The following is a 20,186-nucleotide window of genomic DNA, read 5'->3' as shown; positions in this document are numbered from 1 at the left end:
TCCTTGCCTATCTGCTCCGGTTACAAAGATTTTGGTGTTAAGCTGATAAATCCAGAGGATTTTGATGTCTAGATAAGCGACCGACTAACCATTTTTAGAAAAAATGTGAAAGCTTATGACTGTGTTCTTGGATCCAGCTTCCTAGGACACCATTCAATGGGATCATAACTGTGTAATTATCTTAATGTGTTACAAGAGCGGTCAGAACTTCGCAGGTTGATTTACTGGTCTCTTCAAGCTTGTAAGCTTTTATTGAAGCAGTAGGATTGGCAAGTTATTTATATGAAGCAATTCATGCTACCTGTATGCAACTGTTGTTTGTGGAAATGTAGCCAAATCCATCACTTGCTGCTTCATGGAAACTTGAAATGTTTACTGTGATTAAGGATCTTCTTGTTGTTGTTTCTGGGTTGTCTGTACATATATTGGGTTTAGGATGTTTCTGACTTGCAATTTGTCATTTAGACCATGTTTTTAGCTATGCATTGGTTTCTTCTGTCTTCCTGTTTATAGTTAACAAGTGTACAATGCAAACATCCTAGATAGTTGGTGTGTATGTTACGAACTAGTTTTCCTCTTGATCAAGGATCTTACTCAGGATATTGCATTACTGTACTTGTTTCTTCGAATGGTTGTCATATGCTCTTTCATAGTCTCCCCCAGCAGTCTATGCATTCCGTAAACTGCCCCCCTCCTTTCTTTTCTTTCTCCTCCCTTCTGTTCTCACAAAACTTAACATTCTCAATTGTTTCACTAAGATGCTAATAACAGAAGCTTTCTATGAACTGTGTGCTCCATACAGAGTGAACGGATGCTCTTGAATCATCCATGATGTTTCAGCTACTTCAACAATGGAACTGGATTCTCTGAGTTCAATAAAGTTGGTATGAATCATGAATATTCAGGCAGTCGATTCATTAATACTTTGTCTTTAATACCTCGTCTTTATGGGCTTATCAGCTTATTTAAGGAGAGTATATGAAGGTAATGGCAGATGACGCAATGAAATGAAACATGATAGAAACTACAACTATGAAATATCTTTCTGTAATGCTTATGAACATAGCCTCGTCTCTCATATCAGATGGTACCTTTGCAAAACAAGAATGTCGCATGCATAAACTAGATGATTATAGCTGAGGAAAATCTACTCTGCTTTTGTGGATTCATGCTGATATACGTTCAACTCGTTTGGCTGTTGTGACAATGGGGATCGAAGACAAGATACAGGTTTGGAGGATGACAAACTCAGTCATTCGTCATGTTATTTGTAATGGGCTGGGATAACCGAGTCATGAAGCAGCTGCTTTTCATAGATTTCTACTCTCTATTGCCTTTCTTTGCTTAAAAAAATCTCCTTTCCTATTCCTCGGCTAAGCCCGGGAATCGTAACCATTTGCTTATCATTGGACTAAATTCCATGATGCAGTCCATTAGTGGGACCAATTTGTCCAAAACTGTTCAAGTTTTAACTAAGAGAAACTGAACCTTGGAATTAAATTATTAGTATCTTATACAATAATAAAATTTTAAACTTTTACATTTTGAGGTATAAAGTAATAAATGATTTGAAGAGATATATTTTTAAATTTTAAATCAAACTTTCTTTAATGGAAAATTTATGATTCAAATGAAAGATCTTGTATATACTAGCAATATATTTCCTAGAACTATAAAAAGAGGGCATTTTTTTATTCTGCGAGAGAAAAGAAAAAGAAGAAAGTACTCCTCTTAGTTTTAAAGGGCCAACCTTCAACGGTCGAGTCGAATCCATTGTCCGTGGGACTGTGAGACTGCGGGTCCGGGAGAGATGAGGAAGGGGAAAACAGCCCCAAATGGTGAGGGAGCGAGAGACAGAAAGCGGAAAGCAGCAGACTCCGAAACCCTCATCAACTATTACAGGCAGCGGCGGAAGTCAAGAGATCTTCAAGGAGGAAAAGCAGAGGAAATTAGAGAGTCTGGAGATGATGATAAGGGCAAACAAGGAAAAGGGTTCTTCGCTTGCTATCTTTTAACCTCTCTCTCCCCTCGCCATAAAGGCCACATTTATATCGGGTCAGTTTCTACTCTTCTTTTCCTATTTTTAATCTTCTGGCTGATTGCCTCCCTTCATTGTGTGTTTCTTTCTTGTCTCAACGTTAATCGGTGATTTTGCCTCTTGTGTTTCAGTATGAAAGATTTGATCTTTTCTAGTTGTTTGTTGCTCTCAGGTTCAGCTTTTATGATTTTGTACTTGTCCGGTGTATTGAATTATACATAGCATGTAAAAGGCTTTGATTTGATTCATTTTCACATCAGTTGATTCTTTCCAGAGTTCGTTCAGTTTTAACTCGATTCTTCCTTGGTCCTGATCTGTAAATTCAAATTTGGGATAAAATTTTACCCTTATTTTCCCTCAATTTGTTTGTGTTCAGCTTTTCTTTTTGTTTATAGTTCATATTTCGTTCATTAATACTTAGTATACATATATAAATGCTATTTCTATCTGGTTTAATGAATCGTTGAAATAATACTGGCATGCAAGTTGCTCTTCTTTTGAATTGAGGTCCCCTAGGTAAAAATTCGAGATAGCAAAAGTTTCAACAATTTATCTAATGGCAGTGTTGAACACTTGCAGATTTACCGTGAACCCAAGGCGTCGAATAAGGCAGCATAATGGTGAAATAGGAAGTGGTGCTTGGAGGACCAAGAGCAAACGCCCCTGGGAGATGGTTATATGCATTTATGGCTTTCCAACTAATGTTTCTGCTCTTCAGGTAATATATGTTTTTTAATTGTTTATACTGTCTTGACCATGGTTGTGCTTTGATTTGTTGAAGTAATTTTTTGACCTTGTTCGAAAATTGCCAGGGTATGATTGAAATACCATATGAATGGTCTATCTCACAAGTTGTATCATTTAACCCTTGTTGATTTTCTTTGGGTAAATGGATTCAAAATTCCAACTTGCTTGTTGTAACAAGGAATTCTGTTTGGGGTTAACAGCTACAGTCTGCCTTGCTGTTTCAAGCTTTGGGATCATCTTTGATTTTTATGGTATTTGAAAATCATATTCCAGTGTCTGCTTCAGAATATCTTCTCACTCTCAATGAACTCTGGCCATGGCAGGAAACTTTTAGGCTTTTTTTCCTTTTGGGTTTTTGTCTAGTTTATTATGAAATTTGGTTGCCTTTTTTTCTTTTGGGTTTTTCAGTGCTGAGCCATAAGGCAATGAGAGAGAAAGTTCTGGTATTTTCCTTTTAATTCAGAAAAGGCAGCTTTTTGACACTTTTTAAGAAGTTCATCTTACCTCAGACACATTGTTGAGTGGTGAACAATGCTCCTAAATTTTGAAATTTTCAGACCTTCCAGATTTTATTATAGATAATACTATCCAGTAACCTCTCTGCTCCATGGTTTGATTCTAACATATAAAATTTTTGTAATGGGTTGATGCCTGCAGTTTGAGTGGGCCTGGCAGCACCCTCTAGAATCAGTGGCTGTGAGGGAAGCAGCTGCAACTTTTAAATCCTTATCTGGAGTTGCCAATAAGATCAAGCTTGCATATACGATGCTCACCCTCCCTGCCTGGCAGAGGTATATGTTTGCTTTATATCCAAGTAATACTTTTTGCTTAATTTCATGATCAGTTGACCAATGTGTGATGCTGTTCTTTGATCAGCTTGAACATCACGGTAAACTATTTCTCAACCAAATACAGAAAGGATTCTGCTTGTTGCCCAAGCTTGCCAGAGCAGATGAAAGTTCAAGTTTGCTCAATGGATGAGCTTCCCTGCTATACTGAAAAAGATGGGTTTGAATACAAAGATGATTGTGATAACTTAGATGAATATGATGAAGTCAATGATACTTGTGAAACTGTTTGGGAAACATATCCAGATGAAGTGGTTACTGCTTCAGCAGATAATTTTCTTAGCAGCATTCATGAGGCTTCTCATGAAGAATTTGAAGACATTGAAGAATATGGAACAAGAAAACCAGTGGACTCATCCACTCTTGGAGTACATAATATACAGCCACATGTTTTCATTGATTCTCCTACAAGAAAAACTTCCTCAATAGCTACTGGCCTCCCCATGGTAGATCCACAACCGTGGGTAAGAGAGAAACCGTTGACTACTACTTATGAAGGATATGAAAAACCAGGGGACTCATCCACTTTTGGAATATATCACACACAGCCATTTGATTGTGATTATTCATCAGTACGAACGTCTCCCTCATTTGTTACCAGCCTTTCCGATGGTGAGACAGCTGAAGGTGCCAATACAAGTATTATTGAGAAGGAATGTCCAAGTCGGAAGCAATTTACAGCTGTAGTGGCAGCCAATGAAGATCAACAGCCAAGGGAGAAACCGTTGACAACTGACGTTGCTGTTATGGAAGATCAACTCCCTAGTTCTACTGTTGCTCATGAAGTCGAGGTTATAGATTTATTAACCCCGCCTCCTGCCTGTAGAGCCAGATCAGACAGCAAAAAGAGAAGAATTTCTATGTTTTCTCCTGAGATCATAGATCTCACTTAAGCTTTGCTGAGTGTAGAGTGTTGAGCGTACTAATGATGAATAAGAGAAGGGTTAAGGAAGGACACTAACAATTCTTTTAATCCATAATAATAAGGAAGGCCTGAACAGGGAACTTATTTCAATTCCATTATAAATCCCTGCTTGAATGTTAAGTAGTTGCTGTTTTCAACAAATACTACAATCCTCGGTTATCTGATGATGAGGGAATCACATCATTGTATGTTAGGAGTGAACTTACCTCTGAAATAAAAAGTTCATTTGAATTTTCATTTTGAATTTTCTAGATTGACAATGTTGGTTGTAAGGTACTTACAGTTGATTTTGTTTATTGCATATGTTGCTTTGGGTCATCTCTAATTGATAGGTACTCATTATTTTTAAAGTACTTTACCTTGACCTTAACTTATTAATTAATGGGATATCTGAATTCTATAAATACCTAATTAAAAATTTAGAAATGCCACCTAAACCCTTATCTTAATATCTTAGTGCACGTTTGTGGATGCTTCAACGGTGAATCTGAATGTTCCACAAGCAAGGCAATTAATCAAGGGAAGACATCTGGTGACACAATTAGCCGCATGACATGGTTTGTGGCTATCAATCACATGATTACCATACGACTCTGTTGCCTTTTTGGACTTGACAACATGAATCAAAACACACCCTAATAATCAGATTCCATCAAGCCCCAAGGATCTTTTAAAAGGCAGGTAGGTGCGCTCCGCGTGGCCCTTGGATCATCCACTAATGTCACTATCACTTCAACCAGACACCCTAAATATCTCAATTCCAGTTTCCCACCATCAATCAAGAATGAAGCAGAATTATAACATTTCATAACAGCAGCTATGCGACCAAAATAACAGAGCTATTCCAGATAAAACAGAGTGACCATGACGCTTGAGGGCGATGTTACTTGGAACACAGTAATATAATTTAATTTTCAAAACATAAGTTATGGACATTCAGCCTTCTGTTTCTCTGCATGCTTTCTTTGCAGTAAATGGAGACGAAACAGGTGCCAGATGTGAGTTACGGTCAGTTAAGACTGACGGTGAGAACTTTGTTTCATGCAAGTTCTGTTTATAATTATAAATCCGCTGCAGAAGATTATGATTCTGATTTTGGAACAACATGATGAGTTCCCTTTGCCATTCTTCCTTGGTGGCTTGACCCTGCAATTCTTAATCCAAGTTCTAGAAACCAACTAATTGAAAACTCAGGTGACTTAGCATTTCGATTGGATATTTATACAAGAATATGAACACGGATTGCATCGCACTCAAGATCATCAAGTGCTGACAGCAGTACTCGCAATTCATTGATCTACTAACGCAAATTTTAGAAATGCTAAACAGAGATTGAAGCAGAGAGATGTTGTACAAATAGTGCGATGTAAAATGGTAGTCAGCCATCAGTTGCGTTTGCTAAAAAAGCAGTAATTTTACTGAAACCGGTGTAATACACTCACAGGAAGAACAAAACTGAATCTATAAACAAGTGTAGTATGGCAATGTACAAACATACGAAATCATGATAAATTGGCAATTTAAGAACGTTTGTCCAAGCTGCTGCCGGAGCAAGTGCTAGAATCATTCTGTTGTTGAAGCTGCTGCTGTTCCTCTTGTTCTAGCTCCTGCTGTTGCAACGGCTGTTGTTGATCACCCTGCCAAACCCAAACAATATCTTGGAGAGCAGGCCTCATATCTTCCTTCAATATCTTCTGATATTCCAATGTATCTCCATTAGATTTCTTAATTTCCACCAAATGAAAAGTTGGAGTCACTTGAAAGATCTCCGCATCAATGGACAAGATCCCCTTCCTACCCTCCTTTAGCCCTTCCATTTTCAACAGACCTGCATCCTTCTTTTTCACCTTTAATCTCAAACGTCTAGCAGCTTCTTCCAGCTTGGAGATGATGACTGAGGCAGGTTGTCTAGATGTAAATCTTGTTTCTCTCTTTGGAGACACTCCCTCAAAAAATCCTGACAGATCAAACCCAGCAGAAAGGGAGATGATATCAAAAGCATTTATGTTTGGAGGTTGAACTGATTCTTGTTTAGTCTCAGCATCAACATTGGTAGTCTCACAAGGACCAGAGGCACCCACATCCACAGAAACTTGCTCGTTTTCAGTTTCAGGTTTTTTTTGTTCGGCATTCAATCCTTTCTTAAACCAAGAACTTCCCCTAATCTTAGACATTGAAATCCTAGTACTGGGGTTCGGATCCAACATCTTAGACACCAGCCTGCGTGCTTCTGGAGGGAACCAGCTAGGATATCTAAACTCTGCTCTGCCAATTTTTCTGTACATCTCCATCAAATTTGAATCGTGAAATGGTAGATAACCAGCCAATAAGACATATAAAACCACACCACAAGACCAAATATCAGCTGCTGCTCCATCATAACCTTTTCTGTTGATCACTTCAGGAGCAACATATGCAGGGGTACCGCAAGTAGTGTGAAGCAGGCCATCTTGGTGCTTGCATTCTGCTAGGGCACTTAACCCAAAGTCAGAGACCTTTAGATTCTCATTGTCATCCAATAATAGGTTCTCTGGCTTTATATCCCGGTGATAAACACCCCGACTGTGGCAAAAATCAACCGCATTGATCAGCTGTATAAAATACTTTCTTGCAACATTCTCTTTTAGTCTTCCCTTGGAAACCTTGTTAAAGAGCTCTCCACCTTTGCAATATTCCATAACAAAGTAAATCTTAGTTTTGGTGGCCATTACCTCATAAAGCTGCACAATATTAGGGTGCCTAGCAATTCTCATCACAGAAATCTCTCGCTTGATCTGATTAATCAACCCACCCCTCAGGATCTTTTCTTTGTCTATCACTTTGATGGCCACACTCTGGTTGGTTCCGATGCTCCTTGCATAGTAAACCTTTGCAAAGGTACCTTGGCCTAGTAACCTCCCAATTTCATATCTTTGTGTCAACACACTCGGTTTATTTTCCATTCCAAGCTAAACCTAATATAAAGAGCTATCAACTAACCCCCGCAAGCACAAGTTATGTAATTTACAGAGCAGGAGATATTGGTAATAGAATGAGCTCAACCGTCTCCACAAAGATCATGCATTACCAGATAGGGCACTCTAGAAAAACTTACAGGCCTATCCTGCTTCTGTGCATGGAGAGTTAGTGAACCATGATCAATAGCTCCTACCTCATCAAAGACGAGAAAGGTCAGGCCTCGAAAAGCTGTAAGCTCATGAACTTCAAAGATAGAGTTTTGAACGATGAGGCACATCTTTCAGCATTCCCAGGCTTTTTATCTTTTTGAAAACTAACTTCAGAATGCTAAAAGTATGTATTAAAGGACAACTGAAGGACCCTCAATCAAAATTTCGCAAACAGTTGTCACAATTCCAAACTGAAACCTGCAAAGAAAAAACATTCTCAATAGCTTATACTTCAAATACAGAAGAAGTAAACAATGGCAGAAAAAAAAAAAACTCATCCTTTCCAGCGATCGCCCACAAATGAAATTCAGTTCATGTCAAATACAAGCATATATAGATATCCTACACTCACTGTGCAAAATAAAGAAAAGGGAGAAATTTTAACCAAAAAGGGAAGATCTTTCGTTGAAGATTGAATGAAATAAGCAGCCAAACCATTATCCCACCATCAAAGCATAAAATGAAAGAGTATTAATGAGAATCAAATAAGAGAAAATTCCGCAGTGAATTACTCATCAATCCAAACAATAAATCAAAGAAAGCAATACCTTTTCTTTTCTGGGTGTAGGCATACAAAAACTGATCTCAAACTTTGAGATTCTTATCTGGAAGCTTTTTCGACGAAAGATCGAAAATAAAGATCAGAGCTTTGGCTAATAAGTTAAGTAATCAACAACTTTTTTGCTATTGAGAAAAACATAATCAAGAGAAGGCGTGAAGCTCTCGTGCGAGCAGGATCAAACTAAGAATTATGAGATCCCCTCTGTTGTAACCAAACAGACCCAATCTTCTGACCACACGAAACGATAACCGGGAGACATAGACCGTCTCAAACATGTGGGCGCCAACTGATACTTTTGTTGACTTGTCTTGTTTCTCAAGCTCAAGTCTTTGGATTTGGGCCATTTGGCATTGCCATTTGTCAATGTGGGATTGATGCGGTTTTCGTTCTTTCGCTTTCATGTTTGAAGTCCACAAAATAGATATCCATGAACATGATAACCAAGTCCAGCCCGACTACCTTTCTTTTTCTGTCTTAATTAATTTTTGGGTATGTAACAAGCAAATACCAAGTACTACATAAGACTGAAATTTAGACAAATTCAACTTGCATCAAGAAATTAATGAATAAGAAAGCTCAAGAGATTGAAGCCACTAAATGTGGAGATATGCTTAAAAAAACAACTTATGTCACCACAGATTGCGACTTCTTTTTCTTTTTTTTTTTTTTTGAGATAATTGGGGTATTATATACTTGTCGAGAGAAGGTAAGATTCAGAACCGTATTGAAGAGTGACATGAGTTCCAGCAACATGAAGTTTCCTGAAGCTATATATCAACAAATTGCTGCTGATGTGAGAGCTAGATGTTGTTTCCTTCTTGCTGTTCCCGACAAGCCTATGAACAGAGTTCTGTGTAGGAATGGGGTACAAGGAAAGTTGACAAGGATCTGATAACCGCATCATGCTGCTGAGATGATTTGGATATGACTACTATCAAATTCATGTAGATTACACCTTCGCTGGAGGTGGATGGAATTAATTAGTGGAGTAGCTTATCTTGATGACTTTGATGGAGCACAGTTTCCATTTGTTCAGCAAAAGTTGAACTGAGTTAATTTGAAGGTAATCAGGATTAGTTAGCTAAATGATCAAATAAATTAAGGGCAACTTGTGCTGAGATTAATGGTACTGATCATGAGTAACAAGGTTTATTTGAGTGAGAATTTCCAGGCTAGGTTTAAGGATCAAAAACACCTTCTTAGCCAATGTAAATGGTTAAGCTCAAATGACAAGATTCCAACGACACGTTAACCCCGTCTTTAGTTTGCCAGCTAAATTTCACTGATGTAGGGCTCCTCTTAAAACTTTCGGACAGTGATTGGCATCAGTGTTTCAGAGCACATAAAAGAAGATCAATCATTAGGCAGTTAGTAAGGGCTTCAGATGAATCATTATGTTGAGTTTGGTGTGTGATGATGATAATATGTTCTAGAGTATTACTGTAACTACCGGTCTACCACTAGACTTGCACTGCATAGTCCTTCCCTTGCTTAGCAGTTCTTAATGGCGAATTTCAATGCCATGCTTTTTGGAGCTTTCTGTGCTGGTATGGCACATGCTTATCATTCAATACAAGATAAATGGAAGAACTACTACTTGATTTCTTCCTTTTTGTTAAAACTAGTAAACTAACCCCTGAAATTTTAGTGTCATTGTGTGTTCTGCTTCTTCCACTCAGTATAATTCGAATAAGTACACATCACATATTAAAGACTTGAAGGAGAAACACTAGGAACCATATTGTAGTGGAAACAGTGGCTGAGAACTTGCTCAGTATGCGTATCTCCAAACTTACAAGGTTAAATCACTTGACCAAAGCAATGAAGGAAATGGAAAAACACTACCAAAAAGCAGAATGGTGGCAAATGCAGCTGCCTGTTTTTTCTTTTTCCATAGTAAGAAGGCCAAAATACCAATGAAGGGGGGAAAGGTGGAGAGCATATGGAAAAATTCTACATCTATTCAAGGGAACAGCATGATGCATCCATCAGCGTGGCAATTAAAGTGGATGTAGGATCTGGATGCAAGCCTTTGCATCCCACATGAGTGAGAGTGACCCATATTATTTATTTACCTTTTAGTCAACAATAATGGGCAGTTTGTTTTAACCTACTTAGTTTTAGTGTGACAATTTTTAACAACCAAATTTGTTTGGGTTGAGATCATGAGATGCTTGATTGGTCATCCTGTTTTGGGGTACACCAAAAAAGATGTCACTGAAAACTACCTAGTATTAAGGGGAGTAATCTGAGTCATTTCTCACATGCCTGACATTCACATGTAGAACTGATCATCAATTGGGAGGTCTTAAAACCATAAACCCTTGAGCAGGTCCGTCCGTAGCCATAGCTCTGCTTTTCATCTATACACATCCAAAGTCACTCAAGTCAAGTCCGAGGTGGGATCGTTGGAAGCAAAAATGCAAGCAAGCAGCTTGTATCTGTCCCAGAAGTCCCTCCGGATCAAGCAGCATGGCAATTTCTTCACCAGAGGTTCAAGCAGAGAGATCTCCATGATTAACCTCTCCTTCGAAGATTATCATGGAGGAGCATCTGTCGCAGTTCCTTTCAGCTGGGAGTCTGAACCTGGCACTCCTAAAGTTAAGTCCAGTGAAATCCCCAGTCTCCCTCCTCTAACACCCCCTCCTTCCTACTTTTATTCCACCCCAAAACGACCCGTCAAAAAAAACCAATCAAAGCCTAACCTCCTCGATACCATCTTCCCTAAGCGTTCCAGGAGGAAAACTCGTGTGCGACTCTCTCCTGCTTCTTCTTCAACATCATCAGCTTCGTCATCGTGTTCATCATCACCGTGGCCAAGACCATATTCTGTGCCATCATCTCCAATGACGGCATCGAATTTGTACTCACGAAATGAGTTATCAAGAGCGAGACTATTCTGTGATTCAAGGGCTGATGACGAGGAAGAACATGAATACCAATCCTCTGTTTCAACTCCATGCTTTGGTCGTGGAGCAAGTACCAGGTCTCGAGGCATTTTTTCATCTATGCTCAAGGTATCGCTTAGAGATCAATAAGCCATGGTGGTGCGTCCTATCTTTTTCCTGTGGAGCTTTTGGTTCTCGTGTATGGTGTAACTCGCAATGCTACAGAAAATTAATTGTATGATCAAGTCGTTTTTGTTATTTCCCAAAAGAAGCTACTGAATTAGTGGTTGGAAAGTTTGTAATGCTAAGCTTTACAATTGTGTTCTACATCTTTTTCTCCTTCTGCATGGAATTAGGTTAGCACACTGGTTTGTCGGTTTTACTTTGATAAAATATAATGCAAACAATCCATTGACTTGCGGATAAATATTAAAACCCTTGCATTGAGAGTGTTTTCTTTCTTTAGTTTTTTCCTTAAAGCATGAAAGAATACTACCTTGTCAAAATATACAGCAGGTTAGAAATAACAATTGAAAGGTTTATTGTTTGTTTTTGGGACAGAATAAACCCAAACCATTTGTTAGCTGCATCAAACTCTGTGATGTTTAGTTTATTCAATGTGAATTTTTGGGCAATTTCAAGCAGATCTGGGATGAACAATTTAGAAATTCATTCCGAGGCTGTGTGACTGTGTCATTGATGATGGGGCATGGCACTGAACTGTCAGCATTGTTTATACTACTTTAGACAAGGTCAAGCCTCTCTCTTTTCTATCAATACAGAGGAAATTGATGGTTCATATTTTTAACTTTTTTCCCCCACACTTGTTAATTTTGCATGAATGCATTGGCTGGATCTGATTGTGCCCTTGTCCTCAGGCATGTGAAAATCAGGAGAAAGTGAACAAGGTATAAATAGAAGCTTTCCATGGTATTTATACCACTTTATTTTAGTGAACTGGTGGTTTTATTGAGCATTAAATGGAATTTCGAATAGCCAACATGTAACCGCACATGGCATCAGATACAACCACCACCCCTGGGGCAGCATTGCTCATTATACTCGGACCAGCTTTGGCTTCACATATGGCTACAATTTTGGGGTTCATCACAAACCAAACCAAAAAAAAAGTTGTTTTAATTTATGATTGGGTTTCTTTATTGATAAAGGTATATGAGACCTGGGGCTGGGAGCAATGGCCTGGTAAACAATTTCAGTAGTAGAAAGTTCAAAAAGAGGAGACTCTATGTATCTTCCAAGTTGTAGCATATATATTTCAATGAGTCGGCAGGTTAAAATTTTGCAGGGTTGCAACTTTTGACTTTCCCCAGCAACCTTTGTAATTTTTATGTATCTTTTTTGCACTTGGGGTCTCTGATTTCTGACCCTTCAAGTTGGCAATAAACTTGGCTCACCACTCTCTGCACGGCAAAACCAGAGGGTGACCTTTTCTAATGCAAAGGATCACTCTCTTTTTCTAACAAAAATTATGTCATAAGACAATAATTTATTGGTTATTAGCGATATCACACCCTTTGGCCTCCTAATTAGTCCCTTAGCTTTTCAGTATTATATGCAGTCAAACTAGATTTGGAGGTTGATCTGTCAAACTGCTGCACGGCAACCGCCCAAGCAATTCTCTGGGCCGGCAGCTATGGTAACATAGGCTTGGGGAGAAAGTCCAACAAAGGTACAACTTTTGACTTTTTAGATTTTGACTTGGGCTGGGCTTAGTCTGTACGATGTTAGACACTGATGCTGATGAGAAACGACCCAGGGGCTCGTTTGTTTGAAAGAAAGTTGTCGATGCAGCTTCATCCTTGGCATTTCATTGATTAGGAATCTGACATGGAACGGAATTGGCATTGGCAGACTTCTATAAAGCAAGTTTTTGTATGTATTATAGCTTGTAGAACGAGAATAGGGTTTTTTCTATTATAGATGAGTAATACGAGAAGTGTCGGAGCTGGCGAAAAAAAAATCGAAAGAATCTTTGAAATATTGAATATGATGATAAATGATAAGAAATAAAGAAGAAAATATAGGAAAGTGATAGAACAAGATAGAGAGTAAGACAAAAAATGGTTCAGTACATTTATAGACCTACTTGATGGCTCCTTTGTTTTTAAGTTGTGGGATTCGGTTGCTGGAAGGTGGATGGTGTAGATCATATGTCACATGTATTCATCCATTGGATGTTTGATATTTTTCCATTTGAAACGAATGTCTTGTTGCTGGTAATTAATAGATGTTTGAAGTTGAACCCTTGTCGCCTGATTCTTAGTCTCTGCTAGCCATATAGTCTTAGGTTTAAAACACATGCATAGACCAAGGGTGAAATTTTGCCAATGCTGAGTTAAAGGGGAAAAAAATAGTAAATTGTCATAAAAAAAAAATCCGACTTTTATGCCTTAAAATACGGGTCAAACAAGAACTGATGATTCCATTTCCTTACATTTTAAGCTAGTTTTATTACTACATATGTTTACTGTTAGATTTAGATTCCTCCTTTAAATGACATAATTTTTAGGTTTCCTTCGTTTTTCTTCACCTACCATCGACACCAAACTCTCACTAAGACAAGACAATACCTCTCTTTCCCTCATGTCCCCTTTCATTTTGCGAAGTTTCTTTCATCATTCATAATCGTTATCAACAGAACAAAGTGTAATGCATACCAATATTAATTTCCAAGTGCAAATTATGTGTAGTAGAATTTAGAGGAGCTATGGGCTTTGTTGTTAGATTATATATATAACATCATGGTATCCATTTTCAAAGGGAAATCTTGTAAAGCATTTTGCTTTGAGAATTGGCATTCAAATAGATTGATCTTCGTCTTTTTGTTTCCTAAGCTTGCACGTAAATTAGATGATACACACAAATGGAAGCAAACAAATATATGGATACTGACATATCCCGCATGATGTGACCCCATAAACTTGCTTATGAATAAACTATCATGAAATGGAATGAATGTTCTATGAACCGTGTTTCATTTCCTTCACATACAATTTTATTAATAAATTAAAAGATAAGAATCAGCTTCTCTTGAGTGAAGGTTGGTGGTAAGAGACTATACCCCAAGCCACAGGAATTTTTTCCTTTCTTGTGAAAGCTAGCCATTGGTAATTAACAATACACTGTTTTGTAGAATGAATTTATATTCTATGAGTTCGAAAAGAGATAGTATAAAGATATACACTTGTTTCCCAATGCAGCAAAAATCACATTCTGGTGACAAGTGACAACTGATCAACACCACTGTTTTTGCAAGAGTCAAAACTGTCGTGGTTAGATATTCTATATGTAAGGGCCCTTCCAAGGCACATTTTAATCAAGAATTGGTTCTGGAAATCTCACCAAGAAGGAAACAAGTATATAGGCAATGATCAGTGGGTTTTGTATCTCCCAAATGGTTTACTTATTAAATGATTCTAGCGTTGCAACATTCCTAATATACTAAAAAAAGATAAGAAACTGGGATTGTTTGGAGGAATTGGAAAAATTACTATTTGGTTGAATTTCGATAAAAAAATTTCCATCAGAAATAACTTTTTTTTTTGTTAATTAAGGATGAATGCAGCTACATGATTACATATGTCAAGATGGAGCATCTTTGAGCTTTGCTTTTAATTGATATTCATAATCCTAATGAAAAATAGGCTTCTTTAGTCAAATTGACAACCTTCTACTGGTATTTTAGTTAAGCTCCTGTATAATATCTATACATATATATATATATATATATTGTGTCCTTCTTGTTGGTTGATTAATATCTTATTCAGATCCAAAAACCTGATGAAATTCTTTCATTGAGATATCAAACGTGTGCTCCCACATGTATCAAAATACGGCTTATTAGATACATACATATATATATATATATATTAATAATAAGAATCAGCATATATATTTCAGAAAAATAATGCATCCATATATATATATATATATATTATATATAGATAGATAGATAGATAGATAATTAGATATAGATGCAAAACTCACAACTATATCTCCCAATTTTTGTATTATTATCGCTTAAGTCTTAACCTAATCCATGGATAATATATTAATTATTAGTAATATAATATCAGCAACTTGAAAATAATTCCCTGTTCAACATTGTTTCCCCCTCTCCCTCGTTTCCCTTTTGTTTGTTTCTCTTAAAAAGGCATTGACCTACTTTCCCCAGATTACCTTGCCTTTTAAGCACTCTTTTCCCCATTTTTCATGCTTCTTTTACTCTCCCTTCTAGACTCCCAACTACTCCCTCTGCGCACCTCCTTTGATCCAGACAACCGACTAGCATGCTTGAATGTCCAGAGACAGGTACAAGATCATTCACAAATAGGAGCACATTAAATTAAGAAACAAAATCATCTCATCTTTAGTTTCTATCCTGATAAATTTTTCCCTCTTTTTTTTTTTTTTATCTTGGGTAGGGGCTAGGGGTGGTGGGGGGATTAGCGATTCCAGATGCTTCTTAGTACTCTATGTATCAAGAATCTGATTATTAAGACTTGATGTAACTTTTCAACCCCCTGTTGTCTTGTTTCTCAGGGAGAGATTTGATGAGATGGGAAAGAAGATCAAGACAGATGCATCTTCTCAAATGGGGAGGAGACATCTGTTAGGTCCTCCTGGAGCCTTGAATACTATCACGCCTTGTGCTGCATGTAAACTCTTGAGGAGAAGGTGTGCTGAAGAGTGTCCTTTCTCTCCTTATTTCTCCCCACATGAACCCCAGAAATTTGCTGCTGTTCACAAAGTTTTTGGTGCAAGCAATGTCTCCAAGATGTTAATGGTAACACCCCCCACGATCTCTCCTACAGGCTACTGATTTTCCCTTTTTTCTTTTGGGATAATTTTCTCCTACTGTTTTTTCCGCTCTTTTCCGAAATTCCCTTCTATATAGATTTCTTGCCTTCACAGGAGGTGCCAGAGAGCCAAAGAGCCGATGCAGCGAATAGTCTGGTTTATGAGGCAAACTTGAGGTTGAGAGATCCTGTATATGGGTGCATGGGTGCAATTGTAACTTTACAGCAACAAATGCAGACTTTGCAGGCAGAACTGAACGCAGTAAGAGCCGAGATACTCAAATACAAATTTAGAGAAGCTAGTACTAGTAACATCATCCCTTCTAGTCATGCTGCTTTAATTTCTTCTGGGGCGGTATCAATTGCTGCTCCACCATCACCTCTTCCTCCAATCCCTCCACCTCCTCCACCTTCCATTGTTGTCTCCTCAGCTTCCTCATCTTCCACGTCTTCTCTATATACACCGCCAACTAGTGCAGCGGGCTATAGCTCCATTTCCAGTGATAATGTTCCATACTTTGATTAATTTTATAAGCCATAATCCGAATATTTTTTTCCTTCGTTCAGTAATAAAAATGATTATTGATAGAGTAGACAGCTAATGAGATATTGTATTGGGATTTTTTACCTTCTTTTTTCCTTTTCGTACCTTGATCGAGATACCGTATGTGGGAAAAGAAATGAAAACTTGGGAAATCTTATCATACTTGTTATCAGATTTCAAGTTTTCATTTCTTTTCAAATACTTTGACCAAAGCAATTCTTTGTTATGTCTTCGCTACCCATAATTGAATTTCTCCCTCTTTCATGGTTTCAATTCATCTACGAGGCCTTTGGCTGAGAGAAAATACATTACATTTCTTTACTTCCTCTCCTGAAATTCAAATGTTCTGAAAATGTCAATCCACCGTTCAAATGAAAACCAATCACAACAAAAGTCATCACAATCCACCAAGGGAAAAGAAATTCACGAATTTGATTGGCATTGGAAGAAATTCAACTACGCAAATGGAGGCTTCAGCCTAACAGTGACTGCAAGAGGTGTGCGGTTTCCGCTATCCGACGCTAGCCATGATTCCCTCAAGATCTAAGATTGATCATTCACACGTGCAGGTAATATGCTCTGGTAGTTTGACAAAGCCTTAGGGCTACCTCCCTCATGTTTGTTTGTGCCATCGAAGGGCCTGAAATAACTTGTTTGTGGAACGTGCAAGGGGAGACAAAAAGTATTGTGATGGCGATTCTCCCCATGTGAGAGTTGAAAAGTTGCAATCAATTCGGAATATTGTCATTAAACTCACTGTCCCCATTGCCCCTCACACCCCCAATGTAAATTACGTTATTAACCTTTCTTTGCAGTGCAACAGTCTGGAGATTTGAGTCTGTCAAGACCAATTAATAGTATTACTACATATGCATGCATTGCTTGGATGAATCTGGTTTTTGCATGTGTTCTTCCTTCGTGCTTGTTCATCCTCCTCTGGCTTGCTCTTTGGATTTCTCTGCCTATATGTTGTTCTATTCACGGCATGTGGTAGATACAATACTCTTTACATGTACAGTATAATTAAGATGCGATGCAAAAACCAACCACATTCTTCAAATTGTTAATACATGCAATGGAGGAGGACGAAAATAATATCTATAGAACAATAATGTTACAAGTTGTCAAAATATAAAATAATTTATGAAAATTACACAAATAATTTTAATTACGTGTTAAATATAAAATAAAAATAAATATTTTTTAACATCTATTACATGCTAAGAGTAAGTATCTTCAATTGAGTTCAATGATCTTTCATAAAATTGAAAGCATCTATTATTGAATAATGATTTCCTTTTTAATGAAAATAATCAATGAATTTTTAAAAAAACATCAAACATTTTATTACGAGTTTCGTTTTTGATAAGTTTCAAAATAAAAATGGTATGTTTTGATGTTGTAATGAAAAGTGAAAGAGCGAGTTTAAAGCTTGATTATGGAAAATGTCAATATCATATTAAGTAAAGTTATTAGAAGGATAATATTTATTTGTAAAGTTGTAAATATTTTCAACATCAAGTGATTCGAAATCAAAATCTAAAGATGTGTCAAAAGATCGAATTTAAAGAAGAATTTAAAATTATACAAGATTGAACAACTTTGCTTTGGAGTACTAGTATACATGAGAATGCCGTTTTAACCCACGAAAGATGAACAGACGCAATGTCGGTATGAATCTTCTTTCAACATTTGGTACAGGATTTGTACAGCTTAATTACATGTCTACTACCATGTAAAATCCAACAGAGAAAAGGGAACAGATTGAAATTACTTAGGAATGAAAGTTTGCAGACCCAGAACGCAAGCGAAAGCAATTGGCTGTATATGTACGTACGTAGAATTGATGGTAATGGTTTCCTTGGCGTGTGGAGCTCAACCAGTGAGCAGAAAGAGCAATTTAATATTACAAGCAAAAAAAAAAAATAGTATAAAATTAAATGCAAGCAGCCATGTGAAATTGTGATGGAATTTGGTTTCACGTCGTGGTTGCTTCAAATGTTGGCATCTCACCCCATTAAATTTTCTTCAATTATACCAAAAACAAAAGCTAATTAAATTAATTGAATGTAATCAAAGGTCAGATTACCTTCAAAATCGATGGAATTATTTACTATACAAAGTACTTGTGACTGATGTTGCATTTATGTGGCGTTGACCACTCCTATTAGATTTCTATATCAAATTAATTCATTGATTTCCAGTGATTATTTTAATTTGTAGCTTCAAATGTATCACTGCAGACCTCACATGGGCTTAATTGCACCAGTTGATATTTAAGAAAAATATTGGAATTAACCACCTTTTTTTTAGTTAGTGAATTGCCCAATTACCAGAATTAATTGTCCTTAATTGAAACATTTTGAGTTGTCACTGAAAAATAAGTTAAACGAGGGGCAAAAATATTCACTTACTAACATGCTAAATTTGGCCTTAGCTATATATGTTAATTTTGTTCTCATGTGAATAATATCACAGGAAATTGGCATTATTGGATAATTAGATGTCCTTAGCTATATATATATATATATATATATATATATAGAAAAATAGATGTCCCTAATTAGCATCTTATCACAAATTAATTTTTTTCTTAATTATAAATAAATTTGATTAAAATAAAAAACTCAATACAGTTTTTTGATGTATGAAAAAATTAAGATAATTTAATATCTATATAAAACACGACACAATATCGTAAAAATCATATAATAAATAAACAGTTTTCACTCCCATTATTATTAAATTAATTTATTACAGATATATCAAAAATTACTTGTAAGATTTTAATTAAATTCTTGGAATATATGTATATAACCTTGAGTGTTTGACCAGCACTATGGCCGGCAGCTAGGCGATAGATTGTTTGACCGGGATTCTTTGTTAGGGGCTTGCTAGATTTAGAAAGGCCCTGGCCGAGAATTCGGTATTAATCAATCTGTATATCTTTAATTCATGAAGGCCGTGTGTCACTAGGCCCGACTTCCTTCGTAAACAACTTGATCGGATTAATGGCTCTACCCAAAGGGTTAGAAGCATGCTGCTGGTTATGGCTTCTGTCCAAAACAACAATTAGGAGCCTGTTTTCTACGTCGAATTAATTAAGAAACATTTGCGAATGATTTGAGTATCATAGATTAAGTGAGAAGGTATATATATTCATAATTTTGATTATGCATAAATAATTAGGATTTACGTACCCAAACTTACATGTCCATAAAAATGATTAATTAGTGCATTTTTTTTTTTGAGGTAATTTGATGCGAATAGACATTTAAAGAGAAGGTGAAGAGAGTTGACACGATATTGCCCTTATTTCAAAATGACTTTCTAATTGATTGCAAGCATTGGAAAATCAAGCACACTCCGAGAGAGGTTAACAGTGATCATTAGAACATAACTTTTTTTAAAATTTTATTCATTTATGTTAATAATATGTAAAAGAGTTATAACTGAAAATTTTTGAAAATATTTAATAATTGACTGTATTTTATATTAACGAAATCAAACTATTAAATATTCACTAATTATGACAACATTATTAAACTCTTGTAAAATTTTTCTGTAGCAAAACACTACAAAAGTAATTTAAAAAAAATTTGAAAAAAATAAAAAGAATAATTACAAATTGTTTCTCTTCTGCCTTT

At 36.7% G+C, this 20,186-nt stretch overlaps 4 protein-coding genes across 5 annotated transcripts; 3 read left to right on the top strand and 1 right to left on the bottom strand.

The window, feature by feature from the left end:
• Positions 1 to 43: 43 nt before the first annotated feature.
• LOC110412829 (Excinuclease ABC, C subunit, N-terminal) lies at positions 44 to 4,802 on the top strand. The gene is made up of 4 exons (XM_021423461.2): positions 44 to 2,055; positions 2,618 to 2,756; positions 3,443 to 3,576; positions 3,662 to 4,802. Exons 1-4 carry the CDS (start codon positions 1,811 to 1,813, stop codon positions 4,524 to 4,526), a joined length of 1,383 nt encoding a protein of 460 aa, XP_021279136.1. The 5' UTR covers positions 44 to 1,810; the 3' UTR covers positions 4,527 to 4,802.
• Positions 4,803 to 5,923: 1,121 nt separating this feature from the next.
• Positions 5,924 to 8,566, bottom strand: LOC110412828 (SOS3-interacting protein 1). 2 transcript variants are annotated; one of them, XM_021423460.2, is made up of 2 exons: positions 8,274 to 8,566; positions 5,924 to 7,923 (listed from the first exon to the last, which is right to left on the bottom strand). In XM_021423460.2, the coding sequence occupies exon 2, from the start codon at positions 7,498 to 7,500 to the stop codon at positions 6,079 to 6,081; it is 1,422 nt and encodes a 473-aa protein (XP_021279135.1). In that variant the 5' UTR covers positions 7,501 to 7,923; positions 8,274 to 8,566; the 3' UTR covers positions 5,924 to 6,078. The 2 variants fall into 2 exon arrangements, with proteins under 2 accessions (XP_021279135.1, XP_089639009.1); XM_089782883.1 differs by lacking the exon at positions 8,274 to 8,566 and adding an exon at positions 8,078 to 8,241.
• Positions 8,567 to 10,567: 2,001 nt separating this feature from the next.
• Positions 10,568 to 11,591, top strand: LOC110412832 (uncharacterized). Its single transcript, XM_021423464.1, has one exon. The coding sequence runs from the start codon at positions 10,708 to 10,710 to the stop codon at positions 11,323 to 11,325; it is 618 nt and encodes a 205-aa protein (XP_021279139.1). The 5' UTR covers positions 10,568 to 10,707; the 3' UTR covers positions 11,326 to 11,591.
• A 3,725-nt stretch (positions 11,592 to 15,316) lies between these two features.
• Positions 15,317 to 17,359, top strand: LBD13 (LOB domain-containing protein 13). Its single transcript, XM_021423463.1, has 3 exons — positions 15,317 to 15,507; positions 15,739 to 15,982; positions 16,111 to 17,359. The coding sequence occupies exons 1-3, from the start codon at positions 15,494 to 15,496 to the stop codon at positions 16,519 to 16,521; spliced, it is 669 nt and encodes a 222-aa protein (XP_021279138.1). The 5' UTR covers positions 15,317 to 15,493; the 3' UTR covers positions 16,522 to 17,359.
• Positions 17,360 to 20,186: the final 2,827 nt, after the last annotated feature.

The sequence above is a fragment of the Theobroma umbraticum genome, unplaced genomic scaffold, assembly GCF_002168275.2.
Source record: "Theobroma umbraticum cultivar Fairchild unplaced genomic scaffold, ASM216827v3 scaffold_95.0, whole genome shotgun sequence".
NCBI lineage: Eukaryota > Viridiplantae > Streptophyta > Magnoliopsida > Malvales > Malvaceae > Theobroma > Theobroma umbraticum.
Note: the sequence above shows the minus strand (reverse complement) of the source record. Positions and strands in the feature narration are given on the sequence as shown.